General features: G+C 46.4%; 1 protein-coding gene across 1 annotated transcript; it reads left to right on the forward strand.

Moving 5' to 3' along the window:
• The first annotated feature begins 6,902 nt into the window (after positions 1-6,902).
• LOC103906213 (adrenodoxin) lies at positions 6,903-13,391 on the forward strand. Its single transcript, XM_009288084.1, has 4 exons — positions 6,903-7,081; positions 12,337-12,461; positions 12,885-13,014; positions 13,271-13,391. The coding sequence occupies exons 1-4, from the start codon at positions 6,903-6,905 to the stop codon at positions 13,389-13,391; spliced, it is 555 nt and encodes a 184-aa protein (XP_009286359.1).

A 13,391-nucleotide genomic window follows, 5' to 3' on the forward strand; every position in this document is an offset into this window, starting at 1 on the left:
GTCTGTGGGACAGGGACAGACTGGAGCGTAAAAGGCTCTCAGAAGAGCTGGGGACTAGAAACACTTGTCTTTTTGCAGGTTCTGGAATGTGGCTTTATTAAGCAGTGCAACTTACTAAGAACTCTAAAGAAAAGCCAAAGTAACTCGTAGAGTCAAGGTTTTCACTGAGATAAATCCGTCTGGTGGATTAATGCATTTGGCCTAGGATACTTTGTCCTCCTCCTCAGAGTCAGTGCAACTATAGAAATAAGGCTGTGATTGCTTTTTCCTTCTCTTGTTTTTGCTTCCTAAGGCAGGGAATTGCAAGGGGTTGGTCTCCAAATTCTGATTTGTTTTGATGTAGGCAAGTCCTGTAGGGACTCCTCTAGGTAGATGACAAGCTTATCGGTTCCTTGCTCAGGCTAATACATTTGGAGGGAAACACGGGCATTTTTATTTTTTAAGTGACGTGGTGTGAGATTCTCAGTGAACAGATGAGCAGGCTCAGTAGCTTTCCAGCCACTTCCTTTTTTTTTTTTTTCTGTGATGGACAATAATAGGATGTGAACACCCCCTGATGCCATGCTTGTCAGTTCAGGTCAATTTGTGTAGGATACTGTTAGTAACTCTGGTAACTTAGTAAGGGAACTAGATTAGATTTTGCTCTCTACTTACCAGGGTAGGACACTGCCTTTTGACAGCACTATCCTCTTGAAATCTGTTTTGGGTTGTGGAACCAGCAGATAGTCTCTGAGATACCAAATGAGATTTGTTCCCCCCTTTGTCATGTCAGCGGGTCCTAGAAGCTGCTACTTCTGTCTGTAACCTGGCTTCAGACTTGGTGCATCATGCTGCAGTAGCTCTCCATTAAGTAGCTGCATCTAATAGCTGTTTTCCAACATCTTGCAAAGCTTGATAATGCATATACAGGGTAAGGTATGATAATTGTAGACAGTTGTATGGCAGCTGCTTGAACATCTACAAAGGCAGACTATCTCCCAATGAGAAAGCAGAGAATAACTGAGGTATGGCTTGTTTGCCCTGTACAATCAGTGTGACTGTTCTGTTGAGTGCCCGCTTTGCAGCTATACATAACTCAATCTTGGGCATACAGTCTTATTGTCTTATACTAGTGTGTAATTGGAGTATGTGACAACTGGCAGAGAACAGTGCAATTAATCTGTGACTGAGGTCAACCCATAACTGCTGCATACCCTTATGCAAGTTGATTCCACATGTGATGTTAACATCTCCCTTGCAGAAAAATTAACTTATCTGTAAGCAAAAGGATCCGGGCCTCAATGCATCAAATGTTAGGCTGAGGCTGGCTTTTGTCTTGCAGGTCTGCAGCTCTAATTTAAGTGTGGTTTGTGGACAAGGGTGCAGGTTCTTATGATTGAACAATGCCTAAATGAACATCTAGTGCCAAGTGATGGGTCTCTGAAAGTTACTAGTAATTTTAAGATGGACTTTGTCAGGATAGATGGCAGGATGAATTGGGTATAGGGAAAAGTGGAGGAAAGAATGAGGAGGAGACATTAAGGAAAGAATAGTGCTAAGACTGCAAAAAGGAATATTGGGAGCTCCTGGAAGGGACTGTACTTCCGACTTCTGTTGAGAATGCACTTGCTCTGAGCAGGTGTCAATACCATTGATACAGCTTTCTGGTGAGCAGAGCTAGTTGGAAAATTACAAGCACCCATGATTGCTATTGCCTCTGGTTGTGTATCATCTTTTAAAGAAATACAAGCCAGGGTTGATCTTCAATCATCAAGACTGATTGAAGGGTCAAGGGGATATGGAATATACTGCTCTTGAGCTGGGAGGTTATGGTGAAGGCTGTCTATACCCCGCATGCAGCAGTACTGCCCTCCCATCCATCTTTGAAGCATCCTTGGCTGACTGAAGGAGAAGCATCTGCAAGTGAAGGCCTTGGCTGGGGCACTGTAACTTCTTAGTGGCCTTCACCTAGCTAGGCAGCAGCTGCATTGCCAGAGGTGGCTGCTGTCAAGAAGCCCTGTTGTGAATTCATTTTGTTTCCTTGTTGTAGTGTTAGCCCATCTCTGATGATTGCATTACTGCCCTCTTGCTTCCAGTAGTGGAAATTTGGCCCTTGCTCCTTTTGTTTGTAGTGATTCTCAGAAGGTTGCTGAACATCTAGAGAAAGGTCGGAGCGGGCAAATGGTAGTCTTGTTTGAGAGATGTAGAAACTGAGACACGTTTACAATCTTTCCCCCAAGCCTCCAGCCTCTACGAGGCAGTATCTGAGACTTGAGCACGCTTGATATAAGCTCTTTGTCTGCAGGTTTGTGTTCAGTGCATCTGTTTTGGGGCAGCACTCTGTACCTAGTCCTGTGAGCTTGGAGAAAGCAGAACAAGCACAAGTTGCCCTATTTCCTTTTATTAGCAGCTTGTTCTGGAACAGGAAAGGTGGTTGATGGGTTTTCATAGTGACAGTGGGGAAGAGGAATTTTAGTTTTGTTCAGTGGCTTTAGTTCTGTGTATGTAAGCAGCCTGTATCTGCTTCCTTACAGGAGTATTTTTGAGGTGGTGGGCTTGGTAGGAGGTGAGGGGTAGGCTGTTCTTGCTGTTCAAGTTAAGAACGAAAGCTGTGTTCTGGAAACCTTCATTATTTCTGGGTCTGTGTGCCTGCTGCTCTGACTACAGTACCTGAGATGTCACCCATGGGAACAGCATGGGCTTACCTCTGGCTACCTCTTGGCAGCGACTGAGCCAGTGCAGCTCTGGCAAGAGCACTTCTCTGTCTCCGGTGTGTGTTTTATCCATCATCCCTCATTCACACTCCTCAGAGGCCAACCAAGAAACCTTTCCCCCATTTCTTTGAGAGGTAAAACAAGGCACAGAGGATGATGTGTTTCTTCTAAGGCAGAAGAGTTGTGGCTGAACCTGGTGCCCCATTTCACAGAACTCAGCTCAGACTTCCAGCTCCGCGCCCTTCATGTGCCCAGACTGCCTGCTTTCCCACAGACCTGTAGGAGAGCATGGGCCAGTCCTGCTTGCTCCAAACAATAAAGGAGCGATGACTTCTATACTGGGGCACAGTGCTGGCCTTCAGCTTTGTCATGATTTGTTGAGCTGCTTGCTCAGTTCCTCCCTCCCCTCTGGACACTCTTCCTTTGGGAGTTCCACTGTTGAGCACCTGGGATTTTATCAAATACTGATTTGATAAAATGCTCCAGTATTGGAGCAAACAGGTGTCAATTTGTTTGCCTGGATGACACCTGTAATATTTCTGCATATGTTGCAGCTTACTCATGGATAGAGGCCAGGTGGTTTGACTTGTGTGTGTGATTTCTGTCTCTTCCCTCTCCTGCTCTTGTGGCTGCTCTGCTGCAGGACAGGCTGCTTCTCCCGATTCTTCCTGCTCCTTCTGATTATTCTTCTTTGCTCCTTTGCAGAAGAACTTCTTCCTCCCTTAATTTATCAAATCTTGATTCAAATGGTAGTGGAGTTATTCTCACAATGCTAGAACTGCAGCATCACTAAAACTATATGAATGTGTACATTAATAACTACAGGATTACACAATGATTTTCATCTGCTTTCAGAGGCAGTAGACTAATATGGTAATTTTAAACCTTCCATCTAGGGTCTCTTGGAAGCCACAAAGTTTACAGAAGAGCTCTTCTGGTCAGAGCTGTTTGCACAGAGTGTCTTCTGCCCAAAGGAACTGACGCAAGTCTGCTTTGTGCTGACTATGCCTACATGTTTACTGAACTGGTCCACGGAAGGACTGAAACTCTAATGGTGGTCAGAGGAGCTGGATCTGGTATCTGAGAAGTCTGAATGTGCTTCTGGCTGTGGAGGGCTGCAATGGTATTGTGTAACTTCTTGTTGGATCAGTGCAGTGCTGATTTCAATGTTTACTTCTTGTGCAGAAATCAGGGATGAGGTGGAGTTAATGGCACCTCATAGCTGTTTTGGACATTTGCATGGGAGTCCCTAGATGGGTGTGTGTGTGCAAATTGTCCTTTGTGTGGTGCAGAAGAAATTGGGCGATGTATTTCAAGGTAGAAAACCACTTCCTTCCCAGCATGTGCTAACACGTCACTAGACGTGTAGGAACAGGACAGTAGAGTGTGACCTGCTGGCAAGAAAGAGGGGGGGGTGAGGGTGTGTGCACGCGTGCATACTGGTGGAAACTTGGCTTCTGCCCAATTTCTGTGAAACGGAGCTAAAGATTCACTTCAGCTGTGTCTGTCCTGCCCATAAAGTGTAGTGACCTCCAAAGCAATATTTTGAGAGGTTTTTTTCAAAGCAAGGATATGTTTGCTTAGTTGGGTTTTTTTTGTTGGTTGGTTGGTTTTTTGTGGGAGGGGTGGTTATTTGTAGAGCTTTCTATTTTTGTGTCCTGGGCTAAATGAACACTGGATTACTCTGGAAAGGCTGCGTTTCCTTCTAGGCTTGCTGCTAGATGGAGTGGAGGAGAGGAGGGAAAAAAAAGGAGATCTTACTTCTGCCCTTTTCCCCCTGTTTCAAATACCTTAAAACAGGCTATCCAAACTCAGTATAGGACATGATTCTCTCCTACCGCAGCAGGATTGTTCCTGCTTTCACCAGAGGACAGTTATCCCCTTCACTGCTTCTCACCTCCCTGCAGGACTGGGTATGATGCTCTTGGACCTGACTTCCCTCTCTGTGTTGGCTTCTCTCCCGTCGGGTGGCATTGACCTGTCACTTGCTGTGCTCTGAGTTCCTGGCAAGGAGAGAGGTCAGTGCCAGGCAAACACACAAATGTCCTTGCTGTGAAAACTGCTGCGCATATATCTAGTGTATCTCTCAATTCAAGGTTTGCTGGAGAGATAACATGCTTTGTGGTTTGTTTGGATGTGCTGTGGCCCCTTTCCTTGCCTCTTTCATGGCAAGCCTTACTTTCCTTCTATGGAAATGACTGAGAGACAGAACTGGGCTGCCTACTGCATCTCTGTAGTGCCTGAAAAGCGAAGGCAGGACTGGGCAGAGTCTCTCAGCTGCAGAGGCTGCAGAGAGTGATTTTAAATTCAGGGGTGAGCTGCAGCCCAAGAATTTGCATTTGAAGGCTGAAGCATGCAGGGCAGCTTGCAGGAGAGAGCAAACCACCTGGACAAGCTGACCTGAGATTGAGGGGCCACAGAGCAGGGATGCTGGTCAGAGCTGCGTTCAGCTAAAACAAACCGCTCGCCTCACTGCCAGCTCTCCTCTGTGATACAAGCAAGGGTGGGGAGGGAAGCCTTTGAAGGATATTCCACAAATGATTTGAAATAAGGAATTTTTACATCAACTCGGGTTGAGGGGTGGAATTACAGAGAAGTCCCAGTGATGCTGGGCAGTCTGATGTGCACCCATGCCTGCCACGTGGCATCCCTGCTTTGGCATTGTACCCCTGCCCTGCTGCTCCCAAGGACGTGCCAAGGGTGCCTCTTGGCAGACGGCAGCTCTCTCACTGACTCTGGACTTGAGGGTGGCACTCACTCTGGATTAAAATCCTAGTGATACTCAGTGGTTCGTCCCACCCCTGCGCTCACAGAGCTGTTGCCCTGAACAAAACCTGAGGGGCAAATCCTGCAGCAGAAAAAATGCATTTGTGGGACGAGCAGGGGCTGGCATGACGGTGCTGCAAGGCTGTGATTGCTGGTTGATAAGCCCATCATATATTGAGTTAGGAAATGTCACCCATGTTCAGCAAAAGGAGCGAGGAGACTTTAGTCAGTGATGCCCTGCAAATATGACTCCAAGTTATCCGAGATCACATCCCTCCATAGCAGAGCACCGCATGCTCCTCTTGCATGTGTCCTGTCATGAGAGCAGTAATGCTCAGCCTGCACTTGGCAAATAGGAGTGAGGCAGAATGAAATATTCCTCCATGCTGCTCTACCAGGTGCAAAGTGGACAGAGGGAAGTAGACAGGTGATTTTAGAAACTGGATTTCCCCCTAAGGAAAAAAAAAAGTTTTTTTTCTTTTTTTAATCCTTTATGCATTGCCCATGAGTTTTTCTTCACTGAAGCTATCTCAGTGGTGTGTTTTGATGCTTGGACACTTGCCTTTAAAACTTTATTGGACTGAAGAATAGGATTTCCGTCCCTCCTTACGGAAAATACTTGTGCTTTTTTGAGGTATTTTTAATATATATTTTTAATATATATTTTCTTCTCAATATAATGAGTATTTTTAAATACTCATTATTTTAGAGAAGAAAATAATGTCTTCAATGCTATTCTCAGAAAGCTTAAGCATCCCCTTCCAACCTGAAAGCTTTGGGTGGAAAATTTTCATTTTGGGGTGAAAAGCCAAAACTTTCCAGTTATCTTCAAAACTATGAATCCACTGTGTATGTGTGTGAATATTCACGTTTTAGAGTTAGGAGCCTGCAGTACTGGGGAAGGCAATGATGTGGCTGGACAACATCCACGTCAAGAGCAGAATAAGTCTTACTCTTACCCCATTGCTGTAAGAACTGACATGCCCCTCTCTTCCTGAGGCAGCAGCCGTCAGTGCTTCTGCCAGTCTGCTCTTCCAGCCCTCAGCTTGCAACCCCTTATATGATTAGACATTGCAATGAATATTGCTCCTGAAACTGGATTTAGGTCTGATTCCTAAAAGGGAAATCTGTAAGGCAAAACAAGGTGAGCATTGCTTGGGGACCGGTATGTGAAGATGATGCTCGTGTTACTGTGCTTCACCCAATTCCCATGCCCTGATGAGCTGGACTGCAGCAAGATCCAAGCACAATCCCTCTGTCCATCCTTCCCTCCTCCTTCCCCTCCCTCCTCCCTCCCTCCACCCCCAGGGAGGCTGTCCTAGTTTTTTCTTCTTTTTTTTTCTTTCTTTTTTCCCCGTCTTTCAGCTGTATTTATAACCCTTAATCTAGCTGACCTTGCAACAAACAACAGCCCAGGAGACACAGAGCAGGACCCTAAGTAGCATGATAGCTCAAGGCATCTCGGGGCTCCTGCGACCCTTGCTAAGTGGACTGAATGTGAGCAAAATTCGCTTTATTTATCTCTGTGGGGTGACTGAGCAGCATCACACACCAGCTAAGCAGGGGTCAGAAAGAGGCTTCAGCTCCACGCCCAAGCTCCAGGATGCCACTGGTGAATCAAGGTGAGTAAAATGCTGAACCCTACCTTGCTGTGTCTGGAAGGGCCTTTTCAGGAGGGACGTGCACTTACCTCTGCCTCACTCCACAGAAGGGAGAAGAGAGAGGCCAGTGCGATGGCCTGCAGGAGGTAGTGGATGAGGAAGTGTAGGCTAAGCAGATGCTGACAGGAGGAAGGTGGTGCAGGGAGCCAGTCTGTGAGAGGTGCTGCTTCCTGCTTCTGGAGCTGTGGAGGCCACAGCTAGTAGCCTGGATCCAGAGCATGAAGATGACAATGTGGCACAAGAGTCCATTGACCACTGGGGCCCAGTCACCAGCCTTTGAGGAATGGGGAAGGCGGGCAAGGTGTGTCAGACAGCTGGGCCACGAGCCTGCTGTATTCCTGCTGTGGGGAAGCTGGGATGACCACTGGGCTGCTCTGGGAATTGCAGATTCTCTTGGGTTTCCTGTCTCTGCTGCTGTAAAGGCAGAGTAGGGAGCTGATGATATCTGCAGCTCCAGGGAGCAAAATGCTCTCTTTAGGTTATGGGAAGCCACACTGCAAGCTCTTATGCCTTGCTGGTGTGCTCTTCTTGACAGGGAGACAGAGGAGTTGGCTCCAGGGCTCAGCTGCCCAGATGGTGGCTATAGGTGCGAGGGGCTGTACGAGCCCACAGCATTGGTGTCCTGCCAGGCTCCTGAGGCCAGTGAATTGTGCTGGGCTTTGCTGAGACTGCTTGCTTGGGACAGCATGCACAGTTTGTCATGGTGGTTGAGTTTGTGAGTTGAACTCTGCGGTGGAAATTGGTCGGAAGCTTGTGTTTAGAAATGCCTCTAAATGCTTGTGGTCCCTGCCAGGGTGGAGGACTCCCAGCTGGTCATCTGAAAGGGCAGATTTTGGCCTGTTTAGGGGCCTGGTTGACAGGGTCCCTTGGGAGGCAGTCCTGAAGGGTAAAGGAGTCCAGGAAGGCTGGACATTCTTCAAGAAGGAAATCTTAAAGGTGCAGGAGCAGGCCGTCCTCATGTGCCAAAAGGATGGGGCTGACCACAGAGGCTGCCTGGCACAGAGTACTCATCTGTATTTCTACAGCAGGAACTACAGCAGACTCCCTGCCAGTCTTTCCTCTGTTTGTTCCTTAGGGATAATTCAGAAGGAGATTGCAATTCTCTGAGCAAAATAGAGGTAATTTGTACATCTCCTAGATCAGTATGATCTGGGTCAGACCGTAATCTGCTGGATGTTGAGAAAAAGACCCAACCAACATCACAGAAAATACAATAAACCATTTTGCTATCTGACCTTAGAGAAAAGTTATACTGATAACCCTGCTTAATGGGATTTATGAAGACTCGTTATCAATGGGTTTTCTTTCTAATTGGTTTGTTGCTTATGAAGTTATCTCTGGCAGTACTTGCAGGCATCTTGCTGTTTTGTATGGCCTTGGAAAGTATCTTTTAGAGAAAAACACCAACAGGGAGAAGAACAACCTTCTTGAAATCCCCTTCACTAGTTCCCTGTGTCACAGCAAGTTTGAAATTTTTGTTTTTTAAAAGGGAATAATCAGTTGGCATGCGTTGAACTTGCAGTGCTGAGTTTGTCACATCCTGATAAGATCTTTCCAAAGCTCTGACCCTGTGTCCTGTGACGGTAATGCCATTGTAAAATAGTTCAGCCTAAATGAAGCAAAATTTAGTCTAATCAATTTTGAGTTGGTTTTAAAATCCTGGTTCAAAATTATTTTCTTAACAAAATGTGAAAGGAATTTTTTCATAGTTTCAAAAATCCCAATAAATAAATTCAAAAGTAAATAGAAAATAAAAGCTACAGATTTTCTTTCTGGGCTCTCCTGAAGCCTGGGGTACCCAAAGCAGGTGGCCTCCAGAGGAGACTCGAGCCTGGAACTGATCTGGGGGATATGAAGACAACTAGGCCAGTATGCGAGTGGGTGTCTGGGAGATGGCTGAATTGAACAGTGAAAACAGGGAGTAATCAGGCTGGGTTCATGCCCCCAACAGAGACACTTATACTAACAACACAGACAAACAGCTTAAATTTCCCCTACAGCCAGCGAAGAGAGAGAAGCTGCTTACAGGTGCTCTCTCTGTCATGGTCTAGGAGTGCTCAGCATCATCCCTGCTCTTGAGAAGGGTGAACTGCTGCGCCCAGGCTTGTCCGAAATCATGCAGGGGGTCTGTGGCAATAGCATCTGTACTTCCTTATATCTAACTGGATACGCTGTGTATTGTCCCTGGCTGCAACTCAGCTGTCTCATGGCTCATTTAACTGGCAGCAACAGTCAAAGCAGGGCTGTGTCCAGGAGGAACTAAAGGGAACAAATCCTCCTAGCATTTGTGGGAGCCTGGTGCAGGGATTCTCCTGGGTCTGATGTCAGCTGAAGCTCTAGGTGCCTCAAAGACAACACGAATGAAGTTTTCTGTCAATAAATATGCATGCAGCTTTGGGGGTTGTTGGATTCAGCACACTCTGCTTGCAGGCAGCCAGCTCACATTATCATGTTGAAGAATGCATTGAGTTGCAGCATTAAGTGAAGTCCTATGCCTTTACCATTTCTATTGTGTAACAAATTATTTCACCCATAACTGTAAAACCAACATTGCCAGGAAACCTGCCTATTTGCCATAAAAATCGAATAAATGGGTCTAATCCATCAAAATATAGAGAGGGTTCTTTTGCTTTATTTTCTTTTGAGAACTAGTCTTTAAATTGCTTATTTACAAATAGAATGTCTGTGGGTGCCTCTATGAAGGAGACTGAAATGTCTTAAAGATGTTCTTTGGCTGTTTTCTTTGGGAAATAGGGTGGTCCTGCTTGGTTGTGCGTGACTGCAACGTGATCTTTCCATTCTGCATGTGGGAAACTCTTCCCTCTGCAGCATGGTCTCGGTGCTAACTTCACAGCTGTTTTCATAACCAGGGGACCCTGTTGTAGACTAACGGCCCAGGCATTGTTTTCTGCCGAAGATTTCTGAAAAACAGGAAGCCAGCCTCCTCACATGAAGGTACAGTGGCCCCCGTGTTCTGCTCCTGCTAGCTGAATCAAGACACAGCTGAAAACAAAAAAGCAGAGAAAGCAAAAAATATTGTTTCATCTCTTTTCTCCACTTCCAAATTTTCTTGGAATGTGGGGATTGGCTTTCAAAAGAGATAATTGTTTGGAATTTTCTGTGCCTGAATTCTTGCTGATGAAGTCTGTGACAACATTTTAAGAAACAGCATCCTGAATCACTTAGAGATGTACTGCAATGATTTGTCAGCAGGTAAATGGGATTAGATCTAGATGATGATTGTGACTTATGTGAAGTGGAATGAACAAGACCTGCAAACTTGAAAGAGGAGAACATTTCTTCCCCCTTTCCCATTACATTTTTACAGGAATTCTTTCCTGTCTCCTATTCAGCTGGATACATCCCCTGTACTCCACCTCTGCCTCTTGTAAGCTAAGAAAGAGCAAAGGAAATTGTTTAAACTTGATCCTTATATATTTCTGTGCTTAACATTAAAAGGAAATCGGCAGAGATCTCCACATGCTTCATTTTCAACTGCCACAGAGCAGAGAGGGATGAGCAGACAGGGTAAGTCCTTTCAGCTGCTGGTGTTGCTATCCCAGGGACAATTCCCATTTAACCAATTCCTCCTCCCAATCTCTGCCTTTCCAAGAGGATGCCTGGCACAGAGCGCTTCCTTGGCTGGCGGGTTTGCTGTAACGTATGACTCTGGGGCTGTGACAGTTTGTATTCTGTGCATATTGCAAATACATTGCAAGAAATCAGGAAATAATACTAGAAATTCTCAGAGCTCTGAGCCATACTCGCTGTTTGTTTCACTGGCCCCACGGCTTCTAGGAGAAGTGTTACCAAGCTTTATACCAAACAGCACTTTTATTGGAAGAAGCTGGATGCTGCTTCACTCAGCCTTGTGTAAGTGGGAGAAATCAGGGGACTGTGAGCTCGGCCAGTTCTCACTGTGAAATTCATTCTATCTTCAAGGCTGTGGTTCTTTCTTCCTATGCCAGAAATGGCAGCAGCAAGGCCACGGGGCAGCGCTGACACTGCTAGTGCTTGGGAGTTTATCAGAGCTTTGGCAGACAGAGGTGGATCTTTCCAGAGATCTGGGAGAGTGGTGCATGTTGTTGGCTTGACAGAAGAGAAGAGGGTGGACCGAGCTTCTGCCACTGGAGAATGTCCTGGGCTTTGAGATGATGGGCACTTGGGCAGTGCTGCATTGAGAGGTACTGGGCAAAATACCCACTGACTCCAGGGTGCTGCCCTGTTTCAGCACAGGAGGTGGGACCTTCGGGTAACTGGGACCTCCTGCTTCTAAGTGACCATTTGGGTACGTACACTAAGAAGAACCGCTGTTTGCTCATGTGCTTCCCCTGGCAAATATAATAGATGGTCTCAGAATACACTGTCTTGGTGAGAAATCCCTGACGCCACTCTTCAGGGTGGCAGCCTTCTCCACACTGGTTGTGAGAGCCTGGTCTGGAGGAGATGAAGTGGATGCTGTTTCCCTCTTATTTGTAGATGCAGTTTCTGCAAGTCAGCACTAAGAGATGCTGATGGCCTTGTTCTTAACTCTCTACCAGATTAAATCTCGCAGGCTGTCAGAATAACTAGCAATTTCTCCTGAGCAAGGATAACATCAGCTCAGAGGAGGTTCCTCAGCACGGTTGCTCTGTAAGCTGGGGCTGAGCATGTCTCATCACAACAAGGCTCCCTGTGATTGAGTTCAGGGAAGGAGTGGGCACTTCATGAAAGAACAAGCAGCAGAAAAGGAACAGTCATCAAGTAATCCCCTTGGGAAGGGAAGGGGGAACAAAATGTGAATGACAACAACCCTTATTGCATGATTAGTATCTGATCCTGAGCACTTTTCTTGTTATTACATCACTCCATCCAGGATTAACCTCCCAGGCCCAGGTCTTGCAAATGCTTTGCCTGCCTATAAATGCTCCCTCTGCCAGCCAGCCCAAGCAGAGGCAGCAAGTGCAGAGCACCTGCACTTGTTCATGTGCAGCTAAACATGTATTCTGAGGGACATTTGATAAAGTGGGAAATATTTTGGGTCAACTCAGGTTTGCCTGCCACTGAGAACTGATAATCTGAATCTTTTCTGACATGCGTGGTGTAATCCTTCTAGGAAGTGTTTGTATGCACATTTCCCTCCAAGTGCCATGTCTCTAGTGCTCGGCCAAAAGACCTCAACAGTGGGCATGAAGGAAAGGGTAGGCTCCTCTGATTTTTGCAAACTTGTCTTACAGTTCTGCAGATCAGGTGACGGTGCATTTTATAAATCGGGATGGAGAGCGACTTACGGCCACAGCCAAAGAAGGGGAGAGTTTGCTGGAAGTGGTAGTCAATCAAAACTTGGCCATTGATGGATTTGGTAAGTGTTACACAAGGGTGTGTGCTCTTAGGATTTATGTGTCTGTGCTGTGACCAGTGGGTACTTGGGAATAGTGCAGTTGTACACATGCCACTGTGTTCTGGTGAGACCATGAAGCAAGCTTCTCTTCCCCAACAGCTGCTTGCTGGGCTGGCTTACCATACTGAGATGGCAGCACTGATTCCAGCGGCCTGTGTCAATGTGTTTGGCTGGTTAGAGCTGATGTACAAATTTGAAAACTGATTGTGATCTTCCCAGAGAAGAGGCAGGCAGAAATCTGCATCCATCTATTGTGTTTTCTGGCATCTCTTTTGACATGCTCCAAATCTGTTAAAGGACCTTTTCTCACACTGTTCCCGAAGATGATCTCTCTCATCACCTTGTTTTTTCTGATTTGCTGTCACTCCCTTGTTTCTCCACCAGGTGCATGTGAAGGGACATTAGCCTGCTCCACCTGTCACCTCATCTTTGAGAAGGACACCTTCCAAAAGCTGGATGCTATCTCAGATGAAGAGCTGGACATGCTGGACTTGGCGTATGGACTCACTGAGACGTAAGCCTCCCTGCTGATCGCAGTAGCTTCTCAAGCCTCTGAGGCAGATTCTCAGCACCTGGCACCTGTTTCCAAGGGGACAGGACTTATTCTGTATTACAGTTGTGCCTCTAGAGTTGCTTTCTCTTGAGGCACAGGAGACCTTTAACAGGAACTTTAGTGAAAACCCAGCCTGGGCCAGACATCCCAATGTGGGCGGGGAATTTCTTCCTTTACTGTGGGAACAGGTGAGCCTCACTTAATATTTTCTTCTCAGATCTCGCCTTGGCTGCCAGGTGTGCATTAAGAAGTCAATGGATGGTCTGACGGTGCGGGTCCCTATGGATGTATCAGACATCAGGAGGCAGCTGGAGGTTGGAAAGCAAAGCAAACAGTAA

Source organism: Aptenodytes forsteri, unplaced genomic scaffold, assembly GCF_000699145.1.
Source record: "Aptenodytes forsteri isolate BGI_AS27 unplaced genomic scaffold, ASM69914v1 Scaffold72, whole genome shotgun sequence".
NCBI classification, from domain to species: Eukaryota; Metazoa; Chordata; class Aves; order Sphenisciformes; family Spheniscidae; genus Aptenodytes; species Aptenodytes forsteri.

Coding starts and splice junctions, on each gene's coding strand:
- LOC103906213 (XM_009288084.1), top strand. CDS start 6,903: ATGATAGCTCAAGGCATCTCGGGGCTCCTGCGACCCTTGCTAAGTGGA. Junction 12,462..12,884: donor CTTGGCCATTGATGGATTTG/GTAAGTGTTACA, acceptor TTTCTCCACCAG/GTGCATGTGAAGGGACATTA. Junction 13,015..13,270: donor GCGTATGGACTCACTGAGAC/GTAAGCCTCCCT, acceptor TTTTCTTCTCAG/ATCTCGCCTTGGCTGCCAGG.